At 41.6% G+C, this 20,353-nt stretch overlaps 1 protein-coding gene across 1 annotated transcript in view; it reads right to left on the reverse strand.

The window, feature by feature from the left end:
- LOC106651933 (UPF0489 protein C5orf22 homolog) overlaps positions 1-20,353 on the reverse strand; it is a 459,026-nt gene that overhangs the window by 275,582 nt on the left and 163,091 nt on the right. Inside the window, exon 4 of the mRNA XM_014370635.2 lies at positions 4,342-4,468. Within this exon, the coding sequence (XP_014226121.1) occupies positions 4,342-4,468 (127 nt within the window). The remainder of the gene's footprint in view (positions 1-4,341; positions 4,469-20,353) is intronic.

Genomic DNA, 20,353 nt, shown 5'->3' on the forward strand with positions numbered 1-20,353 from the left:
TGTAAAGTTGCGCTCACCGCTAGCTCGAAAGACCAGACAAATTAGATTAACACTCGCGCGTGTGATTTTTATAGGCGTGCGAATGTAACGATCGAAGCTGCGCATCTACGGCTCCGATCTGCAGCGAGAATATAAGCCCTGCGCACACATGGAGCATAATATAGAGAGCGTCTGTTCGCGCTATCTTCACGCGATGTCTGCGCGCCAGGCACGAGGCAAGAGAGTCGCTGAGCACACTCCAGATCTGCTATCCGATCTACCGTACTGTAACTACATGCAGCCTATAAGCTCTTTCGCATGTGCTTTCTCACTCTCGTTAAAGTCTTGATTATATTTTTAGCGGCTTCGCGCGGGGCTTTGGCGCGTATACCTATGATACGCGTTATGTGCTGTGCAGTCTACATAAGCATCGGTTGAGGCGGCGGCGAGCCTCTCTCTCTCGGCGCTGCGCTCGCCCCACATAATAATTAACAAGGCCCATTAAGCCCATACAAAAATAATTATAACCACATTATTCAAGCAGACGCGCAAGCGAGCGAGCGAGCTCCGAGGTGCTTGGATTCCAGTAAACCCTCTTTTCTCTTTACACGGACTACGCGAGAGCGCGGCAGAGACTACGTGGAAAATTATTTTTACTCTCGGGCTCATGATACGCTCACACATTTCCTCGCGATTTTTTTTTCTTTTACTTTGCGAGATTCCGTTTTTCTAGATTATTGCTGTGCCGACTTGATGATATTTACGGTATAGACGCTTAAAGAGTATAAATCTCGTCGAAGATGTATTTTTCAATATCAAAGTTCAATACTACTAAGTTTGAGAAGGCCCAAAAATTCCTTGAAGAAGTCGTCGCCAACTTAGAATTTTAAACTGGGTCAAATATTGTAAGAATAAAGTATAAACAGATACATCAGGAACTTAATTGTAAACAATATGATCATAAACGATTTTAACATAGTCGCTTGATACACTGATCATGTTTATAATAAAAACAAATTAGTTTGAATGTTGTATTTCCCGATGAAACAAGCCATAATATCAAAAGTTATATTTTACTCATTAATTTTTCTTGTCATTAAATAGAAAGATTTATCGTTCATTTTACGAACTAAAATGAATGAAAGTGAGAGGAAATCTGAGGAAATCGTTTCAAAAGATAACTCAAGTGAACATGATACTGTTGTTCTGGGCGACACAAAATACGTTTGTGATATTTGCCAGAAGACATTTACACAAGAACCAAGTATGATGATACACCAAGACACAATTCATAATGAACAAAAAAATTACTCATGTGAAAAGTGCGAAAAGAAATTTGAGTTCCGAAGTCATTTGAGTAGACACCAAAAATCGGACCACAAATACCGCAATATTTTTGCATGCGACAGATGCGAGAAAAAATTTGTGAAAATATCGAGTTTATTAACGCACCAAAAATTAGTCCATACGGATCGCAAGGATTTCACGTGCAACAAGTGCGAGAGGAAGTTTGAAAATAAGCTAACTTTACTGAAGCACAAAAGAATATTCCACGAAGTTTTCAAAGATTACTTATGTGAAAAGTGTGCCAAGAGATTCGGAAATAAACAGAGTTTGCTCTTGCACATAAAGACAATACACGATGATCGAAACAATTTTACCTGTGATGAACGCAAGAAAAAATTTAGAATAAAATTAGATTTGGTCAAACTCCGAAATACAATCCATGATGGTTGTAATGATTACATATGTGACAAATGTGATAAGAAATTTGGGGATAAAAGAAATTTCAGAAGACACCAAAAGACAGTACACGAAGGTCGCAGAGATTTTGCATGCAATACATGCGAACAGAAATTCGGACAAAAAATCAGTTTGCTCTACCACCAAAAAACAGTGCACGAAGGTCAAAGCACGAAGACAAATTACGAATGCGACAAGTGCGAGAAAAAATTTTCACGAAAATCGAGTTTGCTTTTGCACCAAAAAGTAGTCCACGAAGGTCACAAAGATTTCGCGTGCGATGATTGCCAGAAAAAATTCGGATTTAAGTCAGATTTGTTGAAACACCAAAGGTTAGTCCACGAGGGTTGCAAAAATAACGCATGCGATAATTGCGAGCAGAAATTTGGAGAAAAATCAAAATTGTTTCGACACCAAAAGACAGTCCACGATGGTCGGAAAGATTTTACATGCGATATTTGCGGGCAGAAATTTGGACAAAAACCAAATTTGCTCCGCCACCAAAAGACAGTACACGAGGGTCTCAGGGACTTCCCCTGTAATAAGTGCAAGGAGAAATTTAGTCGAAAATCGAATTTGCTCAGACACCAAAAGAAGTTTCATGAATGTCTCAATGATTTCGCATGCGACAAGTGCGAGATGACATATGGGCATCAAGACAATTTGAGAAGACATCAAATGACAGTACACGAAGGTCACAAATATTACTCTTGCGACGAGTGCGAAAGAATATTTGGAAAGAAATCAGATTTGTTCAGACATAAAAAAACAGTACATGAAGGTCGTAAAGATTATGCATGCGACAAGTGCGAAAAAAAATTCGGACAAAAACAGCATTTGCTCATGCACACGATAACAATCCATGAGGGTCGCAAAGATTTTGCTTGATACAAATGCGAGAAGAAATGATGATTGACAACTGTAAATATGTATACATATATTTTTGTAAAATTTCAATAAAAATTGTGCTGAAATGATAATTGTATATTACCCGAACCTCAGACGTTCACATATAATTACATCTTGGTACACTGACGTTGGGGTGTTTTCACGTACTACTAATTCTACTACTGTACTACTGTACTACTGAAGATTTTCGTGCAACGATCCGCCGAGAGTTTTCTTACGCTTGCCTTAGATCGCAATAAATTAAATTTTTGTATTTTTCAATGCGTTACTTCTGCTAGCTGTGAGTATTGCGATCAAATTTCATAAAATAGCAGCTGTTTTCAAGTCTCTACTCAAAAATTCACATTGGTCTAGTAAAGGAGTTTCGGCACTCGTGCAGCACTGCGTGTGCGCATCTATTGGGCGTCGTCTTGTCTATTTTAATAGATATTCGAGCTTCTATGCATTTTTTTTATAGTCAGTCTTCGACTAATTCCAAAACTTTTCTATTCTTTTTCCTTTCACCCAAAGTATTCTACAGTTTCCTTTTAAGGTGACTAAGTCGCACTATTTATTAAATAAAAAATCATTAAAAAATGGGCCTCAAATTGAACAAAAAAGAAATTCTTAAAATATTTTTAGATAAGTCACGGGTTTCGGATCATAATAGACGGATTCATGTGGTCTCCTTTTCAGTAGGCGATGTAAATAATAAAAAATACGGCTGAGAATCAGCGCATCTCCTTTGTGCGAGTACAACATCTGAAAGTACATCGCTATATAGAAAATACTCGAGCTTGCGCTTTTAACGCAATCAGCTGTATCATCGAATCGAACCGCACACGGCGTGGACGAGCGAGTGCAAATGATCTCTCAAGGTTTTTTTTTTGAGTTCCTCGCGCGATCAGGACTAGGAATCGCAGAAATTTACAGTGAAATTAAATTAACGGCGGCCATATGGTTTCTCCTCTTTTCCGCCCATTCGAGCATACTTATATATTGCGTACAAGGATATTACACATTATATCCAATGAACACGTGCCGCGAATATTATACACTTATAAAATCCAAAGCGAACGAGAGCGGAACAGCACATGTACTCGGGACCGAGGCGCTTGCGCGCAGCATCAAACGTATCGCTACATAGCGCCGCATTATCGACTTATCATCTGCGTTTTGCAGAGCTCGCGTATCAAGGCGCAAATAGCGCGAGAAGCGTCTCGCACTATTTCTCGGGAGGTCTCGGCGAAAATGTTTATACGTTCAATTGCTCCGTTGATAGCCGAGCGCAATCCCGCGCGCGTAAATGAATTCTTATGTGCGCGAGCGCAATTAAATTCTCTGCCATATATGTATCGCGCTTGGCTTATTCCGTGTGTATAATAAATATTATATGAATGTACAAGCCTGTCCGCGTATGCGCATCGTCGCGCGTATGTGATACAAGCAATTTACGTGCGTATCGCACACGAGTGCTTATTAAATATGAGCTTCGAGACGGTCGCGGCGCGATAGCGAGACCTATCAGCCGCTTCAAGCGAATATTAATAGATGAAAGTATAAACATTTTTCGCGATTCGTGGCGAGCATTCGATGTAATCTCGGAAATTATATTACAGTCCCGAGCTATCCCGGAATGCTGAAAAATTTGGTTGCAGACAGAACGAAACGCGATACGTTTGCGACGATAGCTGCGGAGAAGTCATTGATGATGATAGCGTTTGTACTCACTTCGTGCGGCTCGGTGATGCCTTTCCCAATGGTGATTACGTGGAGAGTCACCTCCTTGGTATTTTCCAACTCGTCCGCCGAGCAGTACAGACCTTCGCTCACAAAGTAAGGCTCCGTACAGGTTAATCTGAGGAAAGAAAGAAATAAACAATTATTAATTAATAACGATGAATATTTGCTTATATACGTTTGAAAAAAAGGGGTAAGTATCAAAAAATCCTTTTGGGTAAATATTGCATTGCAGCTCTTGCAAATTCTTACAAAAGAAGTACGCGGGCGCGAGCGAGCTTGCAAGAAACTTCGTCGTATACGTATAGTCTGGCGCACGAACAAAACAAAGAAAAGGGATAACTTTAAAGCTGCAAGAACGAGCTCCGGATGACAATAAGGCAGCAGAAGCAGTGTGTCAGAGAATGAATTCGCATTATATTAAATTGCAGCAGTAGCTAGAACGGCGACGACGACGACGACGACGACCTGCCTTTCGCACAGTCAAAAAGTTGAAGCGCACGAGGCGCTTCCAGAATTGCCGCTGCCTCCGTTCGCGTGCACTATCAAAGAGCATTTTTGAGCTTTATTATATATGCGCGCGCGGGCGCCTTTTATGAGCCGATGATTCGCCTCGTGCCAGGCATTATATCGCGCGGGTTCGGCGCCGACGGCGAGCTTAAAGAGTCCCATTATATAATATATATCGCGCCGAGTGCTTTTTATCAAACGAGGATTCCATCAAGTTGCGCTCATAAATAATGGGCTTGCCAGTTTGTCACCTGGATTACGCGAGCGCAGCCGTACGTAAACGCAGCGTATATTGTAATAAAACATTACAATAGTGTCGTTTTCACGCTGTTGGCATTAACAAACGTCTCTCGACACTTATATGGAATGCTTGGATCGACGAAAACGAATAAATAATGCGTGACCTCCTGAGAACAAGTTCACAAGTTTCTTTTTATCAATTATAACACGATTTTCGAATCAAATAGCGAGTTTATGTTTGTGAACGAATTTCGGAAATGGGGCGTACCATCGAGAAAAGAATGGTCCGCGTTCACGCGCACCAAAGCACGAAAATAATGAGAAAATCAAAAGGAACGCAGAGAGAAGAAGAGATATAGGAAGAGCTGGAGACTCTCGGACTCGTCCTGCGAGACCCAAGAGGTAAAAAGAAGCCGCGACGTCGTAAAAAGGGCCATTCACATCGCCGCGGATCTAATGACGATCGTAAAATCGAAAAAGTTGGAGATTAAATGCGTAAATCAACGATGCTAATTAGCCCGTGCGGCTCGCGAGGTTTTTCTCATATACGTATATATATGCATAATGCGTGAGCTCGCGCGTGTGCACGTATAAATGTACGCGGACGATCCAAACAGGTTTACAATCCTCTCTGTGTATATAATATGACCCCCTGTATACGCTCACGTGCATAATAAAATCTGCGAATTCTAACGCGCGTGTTGCGTGTAATTTGTGCATGCGAAGGCAGCTTATGCGCCTTCGTACGCGCATTTTCGAATATTTGACCGTAAACTCATGCATATATAAATTGCGCGCAATGCAGAAATGAGAGTGTGCCGCGATAGATTGCGTTCTCTAAATTTATCGAGAGTGAAATTTCACGGTGCATCAAAGCGCGCGCGAGGATTCGGAATCAAAGGACTATTATTCAGCAGTGAATGCTCTCTATAATTTTGAAAATTATTTGGATGATTTCGTACGTAATGGAGAATCTGAATGATTTCATGACTATTTGCGTACACACAAGATTGTTTATTTTCCTTCTCGACGACGAAACGTTGCGGGGATTAGTGAAAAATCGTTGTAATGCGCGTGAACGTAAATAATAAAAAGCAACTCGAGATCTACATGAGTCAGTGATCGCTGACGATATTATATTGTATAGGTGAAACGTATCAAATATCTGCGAGTCCGCAATTAGTTAGTCCTTGCTTGATGGTCGGTTATTTAATGCATCTAAAATAAGAAATTGCAACGCTATAAGTCGATTTCAATATAATAATACTTTTTTTCTGATCAAAATATCCTGTGCAGCTTCACGGTGGTCGTGTGACTCGAAACTGCGAACGAGTGTCTCTCTGTCGTAAAAAAAGCGAATGCGTAATTGACCTCTCGCGTATCCTCAGAGAGAAACGACCCCCGACGTTATAATGAGCCACAGATCTCGCGTCAGTCACGCATAGTCGTGGACGAATTAAAAGTCGATGTATAATATGCGCACACGTACACCATTCACGGTAGCTTTCGAAGACTCGTTTTCCGATAAGGTCTGGGGATCGTAACGCGCGCAGAACATACAGCAGTCAGCGCACTTGACTTTCTTATGGACAAGAAATCGCAGCGGGAAAAGCTAGCAGTAGCAGCAGCAACCACAGCATAGTTCGTCGGGAACGCATCGAGCTGATCGATGATTTTTTACAGGTATATCGTCCTTTACAAAAATAATAACAAAAAAAGCACGCTAACTGGTTTTCCGTAAATGTGTGCGTGCGTTGGCGATCATCGCCGCATTTGCAGAAGACACCGAGCGCGAGACGCAGCAATGGAAAATCGCGCCTGCGTGCGCAGCTAAGGCGACGACGACGACGACGACGCATACGTTTCAATGCAGTGTTTCGGTGAAAAGCATCGAGACTTCCGCGAAGCGAGCACGTCTATAAGCTTACCGTACTTCTACTCGCGGTATACGGTGTGTATACGCGCCGTGCGCGAGATTCCGAGTAATATCCCAAGAATATATATATAGCTATATAGTTACTAGGTTTATAACGTAAGAAGCTCAAAGCCTCCAACTGCACGTATAATATACGGCCGGTGCACGAAATCTTTTCTTCGCACGTGCAGCCGCTCGCGTGCGTGCGATATAGACGCGTGCGCGTTGCCGATCCTATATAGGCACCGAGTGTGCACATCGCTTTTAGATTTTCTTCTCTTTTTTTTTATCGCTCCCTCTGGCGCCCAACAATAGCTACCACCGGCTAGAGAAAGAGAGATCCTTTTTGAGCGACATTTCGTTTATCCGATTGCTATGTGTACGCTAGAGCGATCGCGAATGCGCCTGTCTGTACGGGGGCCCTCTGTATGCCGGAAACACGCCGCGGAGTATACGTAACGCAAAGTTACGAGAAAGTTTGATTAGTTCTCTGGGCGCACCAATGCCGGTACCGTGTGCGCGCGAGCTTCGCGAGCCCGAGCGCGCAGTTTTAACCACGGTCGCGTGGATGTAGGACGCGCGAAACATTTCTCAGCCCTGTGCTGGATTTGTTTTAAGCTATGCGCGAGATGTAAATTGATATAATTGCAATATATAATACGGTGCACTGCTCGGGTCGTTTCGAGGCTTCTCTACTACTGATGCCGCGATTCATCATGACGAGTGGAAAAACAATTTTCGAAGTGAAGTTCGATTTGGAAATTGCGCTGCAATATGTCTAGATTGAATCGAGGGCGTCGTAGTTCTATTTGGCAGCATAATTCGTGCGTAACTTGATTTTCGACGGTATTTTTAATACATCATTTTATAAATTTGAATAATGCCAAATCAATTCCGGCATGATGGCATATACAATAAAAACCTATATTTCAGAACGTTATTATAATATTATTTTAACTTTGCCACTTTCAGATTAACTCATGTAAGGTAATCGCCATCTAGTGGTAGAAACTTAAAGTGATATGATCGTATTTAATGTGTTTGAAAACTGATTTACATTTTTCGAAACAGATTTTTGAGTCATTGGAAATTTGCTTAATGTTTTTAACACAATTCTAAAAGAAAAAATCAGTTAATTAATGGTATTGTATTTTGAATCATTTTCAATGGCCATCCTTATTCATTAGACCATTATTTATATTGCGTACTTCTACTATATTGAGCGTGAAAAATTTTAAGACATAACGAAATATATTCTGCAACAAAAGCAGATTAAACATTAGTAGACTTTCTGGCATTATATTAATATGAAATTTTATCGTGCTCTCTCGTACACGCGTGTTCTCGGCCTAGTATGTATACGGAAGACAACGGCAGCTCACGCACTCTCGTTTGCACATATATATTCGAGCTCGTGCGTGCACACGGCTGCTGCACCTGTGTAATGAAATCAATTTGCCAAATGGACGCGCGTGCTAGCTCTCGTGTCGAGAGAAAGAGAGAGACAGAGAGGCGTTGAAACTCGAAAGAGGTAGAGAGCAAAACTAGAAAATACGAGAAAGAAAGAGACCGAGCTGTGCCACACCCTTGAACTATTAAACCAGATGATGAAAAAAATGTATAACGCGTATACACGCGGGCCATGTCGCGAGTCGTGTGCATGCCCCGCGCGTTTAGTTTGCGTGTTTGCGCGCGGCCGCCTTGATGAATGGCGATGACTCGACCGGGACCCATACAAGCTACACAAATATATAACACAATATATATATACGAGCTCTCGAACGAGAGGTAATCACTCTCGGGCTGCGCGCGATGTGCGTGCTGGTGTCGAAAATTGCGCGTGCAAAACGCGAGTTTGACAAAGCTATAAAGCATTATACAAGGTATTTTTGTTTATAGGTGTGGACGCGTGTGCGTGTACTTCTAGTGACCTGTGTTAAGAGGCATAGCAGTAGACACGAGCCCCGAATTCGAGAGATGACGAGGCGATGAGACACGCGAATCGTCGAATTCGAATTACTTATGTTTTCGTGCGTGTACAATATATATAGTGATTACATGCCAAATTGAATATTAAAACGAGGGTACACAGCTCAAATCGATCCAGGCTACGTCTAGAATACAACAATCAAAGAGAAAGAAGAATAGAGAAGAAGAAGGCAAAGGGGACACAATCCTTCGTGAGAAAAATGAGAGAACCTTTTAAAAATTGTTTTTTAACATATTCACCAAGAGCTCCGCATCGTTTTTATTGTCAAAATTGGGCTATTCTCGCGGATGTATTTTTTATCATTGCGTGGCTACTTTTAGGTGGCGTGTGTGTATTGTTCAGTCTCCAGTAGACGAATTGGTAAGCTCATGGAGGGGAGTACTTTCGATAGTAACGATATAGTTGGAAATTGGTCTTCTTTTTTGGAAATGGTCCAAATTTTTAGAAAAAAACATATTTCATGGTGATGTGAGCACCCCAGAGGCTTGCTTCGATATAATGAAATACAAAACTTGAAATATAATCGAGTTCTATCCGGATTTTCATCTCCAAAAAATGCTCCAAAAAAGTTTATGCTGAATGTCAGCTATTATCAGTTAAATTTTTGTTATAATTAGGGCCGTGCGAGTATCCGATTTTTCGAGTTTTTCGAGTAGAGTTCGAGTCGAGTCGGGAAAATTCGAGTACTCGAGTTTTTTCGAATACTCGATTTTTTTCGAGTACTCGCAATGTATTTAAATTTTAAGTAAGTAAATAGTGAATCATCAGTCTCTAGACCCCTCTCTTTGTGTGTATATGCTTATAAGTGTGATATTTGCAACGGCTAGAATTGGAAGAAGAAAATAATTTAATAGTACCACACGTCATCACACTTATAAGCATGTACACACAAAGAGAGGGGTCTAGAGACTGTTGATTCATCGTTTATTTACTTAAAATTTAAATATATTGCGAGTATTCGAAAAAACTCGATTACTCGAAAAAGCTCGAGTACCCGAAAAAACGCGAGTACTCAAAAAATCGAGTACTCGACTCGAACTCAAGGAAAAAACTCGAACTCGACGAGTCGAGTTTTTTCGAGTACTCGCACAGCCCTAGTTATAATCCGCTCTTTGGATTTTTTACGATAATTTTCGCACCCTTTTCGATACTTCGATACTCTTTGGCCGATTTCCTACAAAAAACTCTCTTGCATTTTTTCTTTTAAGTCACTGTATATTGAGCTAGGAATTAGTTCTAAAGTTAGCGCTTTTCCGAAATTCTTATAATTGTCGCAAATATTAAAAATAATATAAAAATATGAAAAATGTTGACAGAAGGTCCCAAAGCATTCTCATAAAATTTGGAGACATCTCTGACATCGGGAAGAAATTTTTCACGTTTTCAGGAAAAATGTTTTACTTTGGACATTGGACTTCACCGAGAATCGGCCAGTACTTACGCCAAACGAACAAAACGCTCGCGCTCGGCCTGCAAACGGAATGCGTTTCCGGTCGCGGTTTGCATGCGTGCCCCGCGCGCAGTCGACGTGCATTATACGTGCGACCGACTACGTACTCGAGCTGCCGTAAAATTGCTGCAGTTTCGCGCGGGCGTGTAAGAGCGTGTGCGTGTGCAGTGCGTTCGCGCGCCAATCTGCGCGCAGCCGAGTCGCGTGAATTTCGTATAGGGCACGCACCTAGGTATATATATCATGTGTGGCGCGACGTCGCTCGGCTTTGTCCGAGCGTACAGGACACACACACACACGCAGGCACACGTACACGCGTGCACTTCTCGTACATACGTGTTTAGTTTATACAGAAAGCGAAAAAAGAGAGACAGATATCTGCAGTCGAGAGAGTCGCGCGAGCGAGTGTGCGAGCCGCACGGGTCACAATGCGCGTATTATACACATATGAATGTACATAATGGCCGAGATATGATTACTCGTTTCATGCTGCATTACATACGAAAAAAAGGCCGAAAGGAAGAAGCACTTCTGCCGGCTACCGTTGCGTACCGCGACAAGTCGCAAATGTCGATCATCCTCGTTCGGCGCGCATATGCCACGCTCTCCTTGGCACACGCGTTATTTAAGTCGCGCGCGCGAGCGAGCTATTATACCGGAATCGTGAGTTGCCGCTTGTGTGTATAAACTGTTTTGACCGCTCGCTCGTGGCCGCGCGCTCGAGGCGTGTTTTGCGGCTATTTCGATTTTCGGGTGAAAACAAAAAAAGAAAGAAAGAAAGAAAGAAAGAAGAGCAAAAAAACCACGCGAGAATGGCACGTGCCTGCCGTGCATCATCGTCGTCATCGTATGCACACACCTGCAAAAATATATTACGTGTGTCGCTACTGTGGCTATGTGACGACTCGAGGCGCGAACGAGCGAGTTCGGCCACGATAACCGATCCAGTGCTTTCATGTATGTCTGTGGACTGAAATTCGTTTATCGCGAGCTTTCACGAAACGAAAGCTCGTTTACAACGAGCGAATCAAAAACTATTCGATTGGTTTCTACGTTAAATGTACGTGGGATATTTAGGTTATAACGAGAGTCCCTTGAATCTCGCTGTAACCAGGTTTCACATGTATGTACACTAATTCGTGAGTGCGTATGTGTGTGTGTGCGTAACATTCGTCACAAAGCCGCAACATGTGCACGCGCTCATACACGTACTCCGTTTAAATCGCGCGAAATTGCGATAAAAGCCCATCGCTTGCGCTTCGGCTTCTCCACGCAGCTCGCTCACTACATACACCTATTTTCTATTTGTAGCTTCGCGATCGTGAACACCGGTTGTGCATTAGCACGAGAGTAGGCGCCTCCGCGATCGCTACATACACACACACAAACTACATAATGAATATCCGCTAAATGCAGCGAGCTACTGTTTATCCGTTGTTACACGAATGTTTATGTAAGGCTTAGAACGAGCCAAGTGAAGTCCGTCATAATATATACTCACGCAAGTTGTAACATATGCAACTTACGCATATAGAAGTCGTACTTCTGCAAACAGTCTTCGTCTTCGTCGTCGACTTATACTTCACGTGCAAGCGCGCGGCTTATAAGGCACGAGCCCCCATTGGTATATCGCTGCTAATTGTGTGCTCGGTATATAATATACAAGCTCGCGATGATACTTTACCAGCGCTGATTGACATATCCCTGATCCCTCGTGTCGTCGTCGACGACAGCGACGACGACGCGCGATATATATGCCGTATATAACTTCGTCGCGACTCTCGACGTGCAGCGATCATCGTATGGCTCGCTGTATGCAACATGTACATAGTTTTGCATATTCAACGATTCGTATTATAGTTGGCTGATCGAGTCAAAACGCCGGCGATACGATACAATGGTTATCTCTATTGGGAACAAAGGAGCGCGCAGACACACACGCGTACCGCAGACAAAGCAAATTGATCGGCCGGAGATCGCGCAAGTATTGCACCAACGTCGGTCTCATATGTACATCTCACGGATGAGTCGAGAGCTTTTATTCCCTTTTAGAATTTGAGATGCTCGTTAGCTCAGTCATAATATAAGCTGATATTTTAGATTTTAATTGCGGGTATTACATCGGACCTCTAGCGTTGAAAAAGAGAAGCAATCGATAGATAAATGAACTAGCAATACAAGTTTACATCAAAGCTTTGGAATGTGTACTGCGTAGTACCTATCATGTTTATAAATACAAACATAAATGCGAGTACACACTGTGGCACATACAATATAAACACATAGAAAAAAAAATGGGCGTAACCAGAAGATGAGCTTGCGCGCGAGCGTCAGCGCGTACGAGAAAAGTTGAGATATTAAAGTTGGGCGATGTTGCCCTAGACCTGACGTTTTTTTTCATATATAATAGCAGCTGCCTTCTTTCGTTCGGAGCAGCTCGCGCGCGCACCAAGGAAAAAGAATATTGCACCGGAGAAATTCATTTTTCACATTTTTCTCGACGAGACGCGATCCCTTCGCGCAGCAGCAGCAGCAGCAGCAGAAGCAGTGACGGCACCACCTGATATACATATATTCCCTCTCTCTCTCTCTCTCTCTCTCTATTTCTTTTCTTCGCTAGCGTTTCACGTCGTGCATATCGCGCTTAATTCCTGCAGATGTACAGCGCTCGAATGCTGCGCTGCGGCCTTCGTATATTATACCTTCGTACTCCGTGTATCTCAATTTCTTTGACACATTCACGAGCTCTGGCAAAGACTTCCGACTCGTCTTTATTATGGATGTACAAGTGTCGCGCGCGCACAGAGCACAAAGCTTCCTTTTTTTGTATGCACATCGTAATATTTGCTTCGATATGACTGCAGGTTGATTCTCTTTTTTTTTTCATTGCCACGGAGAAAAAAATAGTACATCTGAATGATCTATTCTTTATATGATCTTATTACAACGCATAACAAAAATGTAGAGATACGTCGATGTGTAAAATTATAGAAGTTATCGATAAATTTTTTATAAATAAAGTAATCTCTAACTTCACATAGAAGTCCACAAGAGTGCTTGATTTAAATTTGGAATTGATATGTACTCGTGCCAGTATATATAAACGTTTCGAAGTCAGTTCGTTGCAAAGAACGATGCATATTTTTTACCAGCATCCAGAAACGCGATGAATATACTCGATAAGAGAATTCATATGCGAAATATCATGACGATTACGTTGCGCCACAATTGTGTCTTTAATATAACATTTTTTGTGACACGTACACATTGACTGCACCGTCACGACTCCGTTGTTCGAAATGGCGCCTGAGCTCTCGAGTTAATATTCATATCAAAAAGCAAAAGAGCCATAATAAGCAGTGACAGATGGCGGGTCAATGACTCAATTATATTAGTATGCGCTTCTGTGCAGTATAATGACGTCGTGCGCTGCTGGTGCAGTCCACTGACGGATAGGACATTACTGAGATAAAGAGAAAGAAAAAATGTCTCGTGCGCCGCGAGATCACCTGTGAGTTCGTAAAATGCGCGGCTCCGATGTGTGTTGCTACACATCCTACAGCAGTAGTTTTGTAATAATCCTTTCCCTCGGCACTCGGGAGCTCTTGCGCTTTGTCGTCCGTGATTCGCATCTTTGGATGAATGTAAATATAACTTTCTAATATTCATCGACAGACGTTAGCATTTTGCAATCGCATATTACTTATGGCTCGGGAATGGATTTAAAATTGTTTTAATATTCAAAGAGATAACTGACTAAATTTAAAGACTAATTTTTCAAGGTGAAGCATCAAATAGCTTCCTTAAAAAAAATTGATAAATAAAAAAACTGCGAGGGCCGAGTGTCGAGTTATGATACTTTTAACAATGCAGCACTTTAATCTGCGCGATAAAAATGACATTGAAATGACACAAAGGAGTGAGAATAAGGATGTGGCCTGAGAATAAGGAACAATAAAAAAAAATGAATGGACAGTTGTGCGTGTTCTATATGCATAAAGCGGACAACATATACACACAGGTGTATGAGCAGCATTGAAGCAGAGTGTAAAAAAAACGGAGCACACGTCACACTACTTCGTCGCAAAAAAAAGAAGAAACAAGACGCGAAAAAGTAATCAATGACTTGTAACGCTCGTACAAAAAAAAAAACTTCGTCGCCAATGTCACCTTGTATTACACGCGGTCGCTCGACGATCGATAGAGTGATCAACGATTGCGTATATACTGTATCGTTTTTCGGTAGAGCTCGAAAAAGCTGCTCGCGTGATCCAGTACTACGACATGATCGGACGAGCAAATGAAGTATATGTGGGTGAACATGACATTTTACTATTGTCGTGCATTAGCCGAATCATTACGATCCGATCGTGGCAGCGTCGTGCTCGTGGTCGAGAATTCCGCATGCGTCGAATACGATAATTTTTTATGATGTACGTCGCTTTTGCCATCAGGGGTACCACTTTTTGGCACGATACATAATGTATCAAAGAAAGATATGCGCGAAACGGCGACTTAACGTGTAATGCACGAAATTCAGGAAGCGTTTTTCAGGAAAATCATCCCAGCGTATCCCGCAAAAGGTGCACAGCACACGCTGTATACTGTGTTTTGCCGGCCATTGACATCGCCGCGGATCTGCTGCTGCTGCGACCCCTCTAAGTTAGGTCAGCGTAACGAGTGTGCAAAATTTTGCCGCTCTCTAATGTGTGTGTATGTGTGTGTGTGCATTTATACGCAAAAGTACAAGCGCGCGGCACAATGCCGTGGAGAGCTGTAGTACGTGTATTGGTAAACTACTCTGCCACTGCTGCTGCCGCTGCTGCTGCCCTTCGTTTAAAGTGTGTATAGTAGCATTTTGCACGCGAAAATTGTCGACTATTGTTGCTGCATACGCTTATTTTCTTTTTCCGGCTTTCAGTTTCTTTTTTTTTTTTTTTTTGTTTTANTTTTTTTTTTTTTTTTTTTTCGTATTTTGTCCCGCGCGTGCACACATAACTTTGCGACTTTGACCAGCGAGGTGCAGCGAACCCCCTAAACGCAGTACCTGCTTCGTGTTTTCAGCATTGCTCGCATACGGTTCAAAGCAACGGTCAAATCGTCGCTTCCAGTCATAATTGCACACACAGCCAAAAAATGCATACGCTCAAGTCTCTCGTATAACCCTCTTCTAATACTGGCATAAGCAAACTTGCAAAAAATAATCGTGCATTTCGTATTCAATTTTTTGAAATTTATACTTGCTAAACAAAATCGTGCGCGATCGAAGCTCTTGCAAATGTATCGCCAATATCGGATGATATCGCTGTAAAGAAAATTGTATATTAAAAAAAGGCGTGCAAGGAAAAATTGCCAATATCATGTTCCGCGAACTACAGCCTTTGTTCGAATCAATATAGCCTCGAATTTTCAGGATTTTTCAATAAAAATTCTCGTATATTATGTACGTACGATATAAATACAAAACTTCGCGTATGTGCCGTATTCGTAAAGTTGAATGGTTGATAATTCGTATCATTTGCGCAGGAAGTATGCATTTTTTGTACCGCGCGCCTGACAATAAATAAAAAAAAAACATGTATATAAAAAGGAAAACAATATACGTATATATAAACGTAGGTTTGCGTGAGCGTGTGTGAGTGTGTAGGTGTGTACATAACAATACATTTAGCACTGGTTCGTGCTATACGGCATTGATGCACGCGCAAAAAAGGAACTTTTCATAAATGAGTCTTCTTCTTTTTTTTTTTCATCGACCACAGAGACAGCAACAGAAAGAGAGAGGCCTGCAGCACATGCGGCGCGTATTACATATATATAAATGTATTAAATTGCGAGAGTCGAACTGTGAAACGTGTTCATCGCAAACATTACGCTTCGCGATCCTTCCGGTCGAGATATATACTTGCAATGAAAAATCAAAAAGAAGCCAGGCTTTGGCAAAGACACAGAGAGATAGAGGGGGAGAGAAGTAGGGGCAACCACCAGTACTGCTGCTGCTGCTGCTGCTGCTATGCAGCCGCCACCACAATGGTCATTAAATGCTCGTTTCAGCTTCAAACAATCATTACATTCGCGAGAACATTTATCGCTCGTCCTTGCTTTTAACAGGCAGATCATAACAATTACGTTTGTCCATACAGAGCCATTCATACGCATTTGATTTCTTCTTCTTCTTAAATTTTTTCTTATTTTTTTGTGCTGCAATTTTTTTTCTTGCTGCCTCTTCTCTCGTTGGAATATATGCACATTTACTACCGCTGATGTTATTTTAACTGCCCCGCAAAGGCAGATAACTATTTAGCAAACAAGCGCCAAAGGTATTTTTCGTATGTATTTTTATGATAACTCGAAGATCCGCGCATGTATATAATGTATTATATCGACGTATAGCCGCATGCGAACTCTTTTGCACTTTTTGCTGCTTCGCTTTATTGCCGATAATATTATACCGGGCCGCTTATATTGATTTTAAACGATCATAAGTACGCCATTAAAATTACATCAGATCGACGCGCAACTTATCGTCATATATTTATACCCATTGGCTCCATAAATTATTCGCGTTTTCAAGTCCTCCTCAAATTCCCAATTTTAAATGTGCGAAATCTACTTTATATAATACGAAATGGAGTAGCACAGGATACCTCGCGGATAAACGAATGCGATAAGGCGAAAATTGATTTTACGCTCGTTGGCAATATACAAATCGAGACGAGAGGATTCATCGCTGCTTTTCCATACTAATAAACATGCCTCTCGGCTATTATACCAAAGGGAAAGTGCATGCACTGCCACGCGAGAGCCTAGGTCTGTCTGCGAGTCCTTTAATACACGGTACATCGAATAAATTGGCGTTTTACGTGAATATTGAGTGAACGAGGCAGAGAAACAGATGGTAGTATATAGCCAAGTCTCGGACACACACACATACACACATAACTATTCTCACGCCAGAACTGCAGCAATGTGCAGGCGAAAGGTTGCGGGAGAGACAGAGCGAGAGAGCCCCTTGCGGCTGGTAAGTATGTAGCAGCAGCAGCATTGCTGTACCTCTTTCTCTCTTTCTTCTTCTTTCTTATGCTCTCGAGAGACCCGGCTAATGAACACAAAACATGTCAACAGCCGTGGGAAGCTGCGCAGCCAATGCGGCCCCATACACACACACATACACACGTATACGCTCTGCGTTGACTCTTTATCGAGGTATATCATTGTACTGCAAAATTCTTCCTCACTCTCTTTCTCTCTCTGGCTTTCTCGTTCTTGAGACTCTGCACAACTATAACTGCCTATATATACACGTATACGGATACGGTCTTTTAAATTTTCGCGTCTCCCCGTCAAAGCTTCGGTTAAGCTATACAGAGCTCTCGACTGTCTCGAACTTTATTTTTATATTATTACAGCACCGATACTCACTGCCGCAGCTAAAAAGTAAAGTGGTTGATTATTTCTATTGTGTTTATATATTTATTGAACAATACGGAAGAGCAGCGATAACGACGACGTTAATGCGCTCGCGTTATGTATCGGACGTTTAAAGAAGTGTATTTAACTACGAAAAATAAATAACGTAGCTCTAAGTTGCAGCACGTTGCACGTTGAAGAGAACGAGCCTAAATGCGTGGAGGGTATACATACACTTCAATTTCATGCGCGAGCTTTTATGTATTTACGACTTCGAAATAGACGAACGATTTTGCATGCCACGCATAAGCTAATAATAGAAGTCAAGATCGCGACGAAGAAAGAGCGCGAGTTGAGAGAGAAAGAGAGGGGAATAATTCAAAACGGCTCCATGCACGTACTCCGACACACGCATGTACATAAGTATATTTTCGAAATATCCACTAGAAATAGAAACGCAGGGAAAACAATCCGATATTGTGCATGCGCTCGAGCGCAAAGATCGAGTACGAGAGAGACAAAGGGCGATACGTGCTGGTGTTGCGAGTTATAGGCCGCGATCGAGCAAAGGAGGTTTGGTTTTTATAACGCTGAAAAATCTCGATGCCAGGCTTAATACACGTATTACTCCTACGTTTGTCTTTATATATGCGCTGCACTGAACGTGTTGCAACACACGAGCAACTATGTCTACGAGAAGGAAAAAACACATGTGTATAGATGGCAGGCGTATTCGTTCTTTCATGGATAACATACGCCTTGTCTAGGTTCTGACTGCCTGTCAGATTAGAGTGTTGCAATATGCACTTCGCGAGGCGATCGAGAAAGTAAAAGAGAGACGGAGAGCTAGTCCAACCCTTAGTTATAAAGACTCGTAGGGAAACCTTACCTAATTAAGATAGGAAAACGTTGATACTACGATTTGTAAAAAATTGTAAGAACGTTTCGGAAGAAAAAGTTATTTTTTGGTTCAAGAACCTTTAACCTTTAGTCGGCGAGAGTTCAGAATCAAATTTGAGAGATTTTTTAGCCAAACTATTCGCTCCATGTATACCCATTGTGTATTTTTACCCATTTCTTATGAGTCTGAGTCAGACTTTAACTTAATTTTTAGTCAAGTTGCTGAGCACTGGCTATTGAACGCTTGGACTATTAGATGTTGACTCAAATGCTTTGTCTTCGTTCTGATTTTCACGTATCAGAACCATGGTCAATTCGAAGCTTTTACTGAAACCTTGTTTTGAAAATTATTATACAATTATTATGAATTTGCTACTTGCAGATTTCCAAATAAAAATATTCGCCATCTAGCGGTGGAGGCTCTAAGTGTGTGTATTTAAAGTGGTGAAAATCTGGGAACAATTTTTGAAACAATTTAAATGCGCTTATTATTTGTTACAAAAAGCGTCAAATACAGACCAATAAGTGGTTATATATTAAAAAAAGTTTTTGATGATAATTATTTGATTATGAAGTCATCATTCATGTTGAACGTTGAGCATTTTTACTAGAGATATCAGGAGCAATTTAGGGTAAGAATTATTTTCGCCCGTTGATCGAGTAGGTGACCCACCTAATGGTACTGCAATTAAAGCATTTGAATTCGAGTCGCGATTGCGTGTTGCTAAAATACAGATAAAATTCGCAAAAGAATATAAAAAAGTTGAGCCAAGTGCTATATAGAAAGAATTTGCACGAAGGAACGAGTATAACAGTATTAAACGTAATAACTTGATTACTCAGTAACATAACTCGAGAGTATATTCCACTGTATGTGTAAGGTAAGCAAAATAAAAAAAGTTTCAGAATGCAACTATACAAAAACCCGCTTTCTCCTCTATCCTTGTCTCTCTCTCTCTCTCTCTCTCTCTCTCTCTCTTCGTTTTTGAATGCTTAGCAACAATTTCTCGAGTCAACGATGGCGCGCTTCAACTTTTAGTGCATACACACGAGAAATGCGCCGAGCGTGCTCGCGCGCGCTTATCGTCGCGCCGCGACTTTATGGAGACATAAACTCTCGTAAGAACATAAAGTGGCGATATAATTTCACCCCTTTGTGCGCGTGTATGCGTGTCTCGTGTGTGAAGTTTAGCGAAAAATTCGCCTTCGGCCATGTCACAATTCGGTCTTCGCCACGGAAGAGACAGAGAACAAATGCAACATCAGAGATACGCACACACGATAGTCGCATAATAAACGACACGGAAATTGACAATGATCCTTTGGAAACTCGATCACCCAATCGTATAAACTAAATTTGAGTATTTGTGTAATTATATATTTGCACTTTGACGGCTAGGTACAGGAGTCCCTCGTTATACGCGGGGGTTACGTTCCTCAAAAGTACCGCGTATAACAAAACCGCGGATAATAAGACCTTAGTTTGCGACGGAGTTTTAGAAGAAGCCATACTTAAATAAATTAATAAATTTTCAACAAATTTAGGTTAATTGACAATTTCGATTTACGCGTCTGCACTAACCATATT

Source organism: Trichogramma pretiosum, unplaced genomic scaffold, assembly GCF_000599845.2.
Source record: "Trichogramma pretiosum strain Unisexual culture from Peru unplaced genomic scaffold, Tpre_2.0 scaffold11, whole genome shotgun sequence".
NCBI classification, from domain to species: domain Eukaryota; kingdom Metazoa; phylum Arthropoda; class Insecta; order Hymenoptera; family Trichogrammatidae; genus Trichogramma; species Trichogramma pretiosum.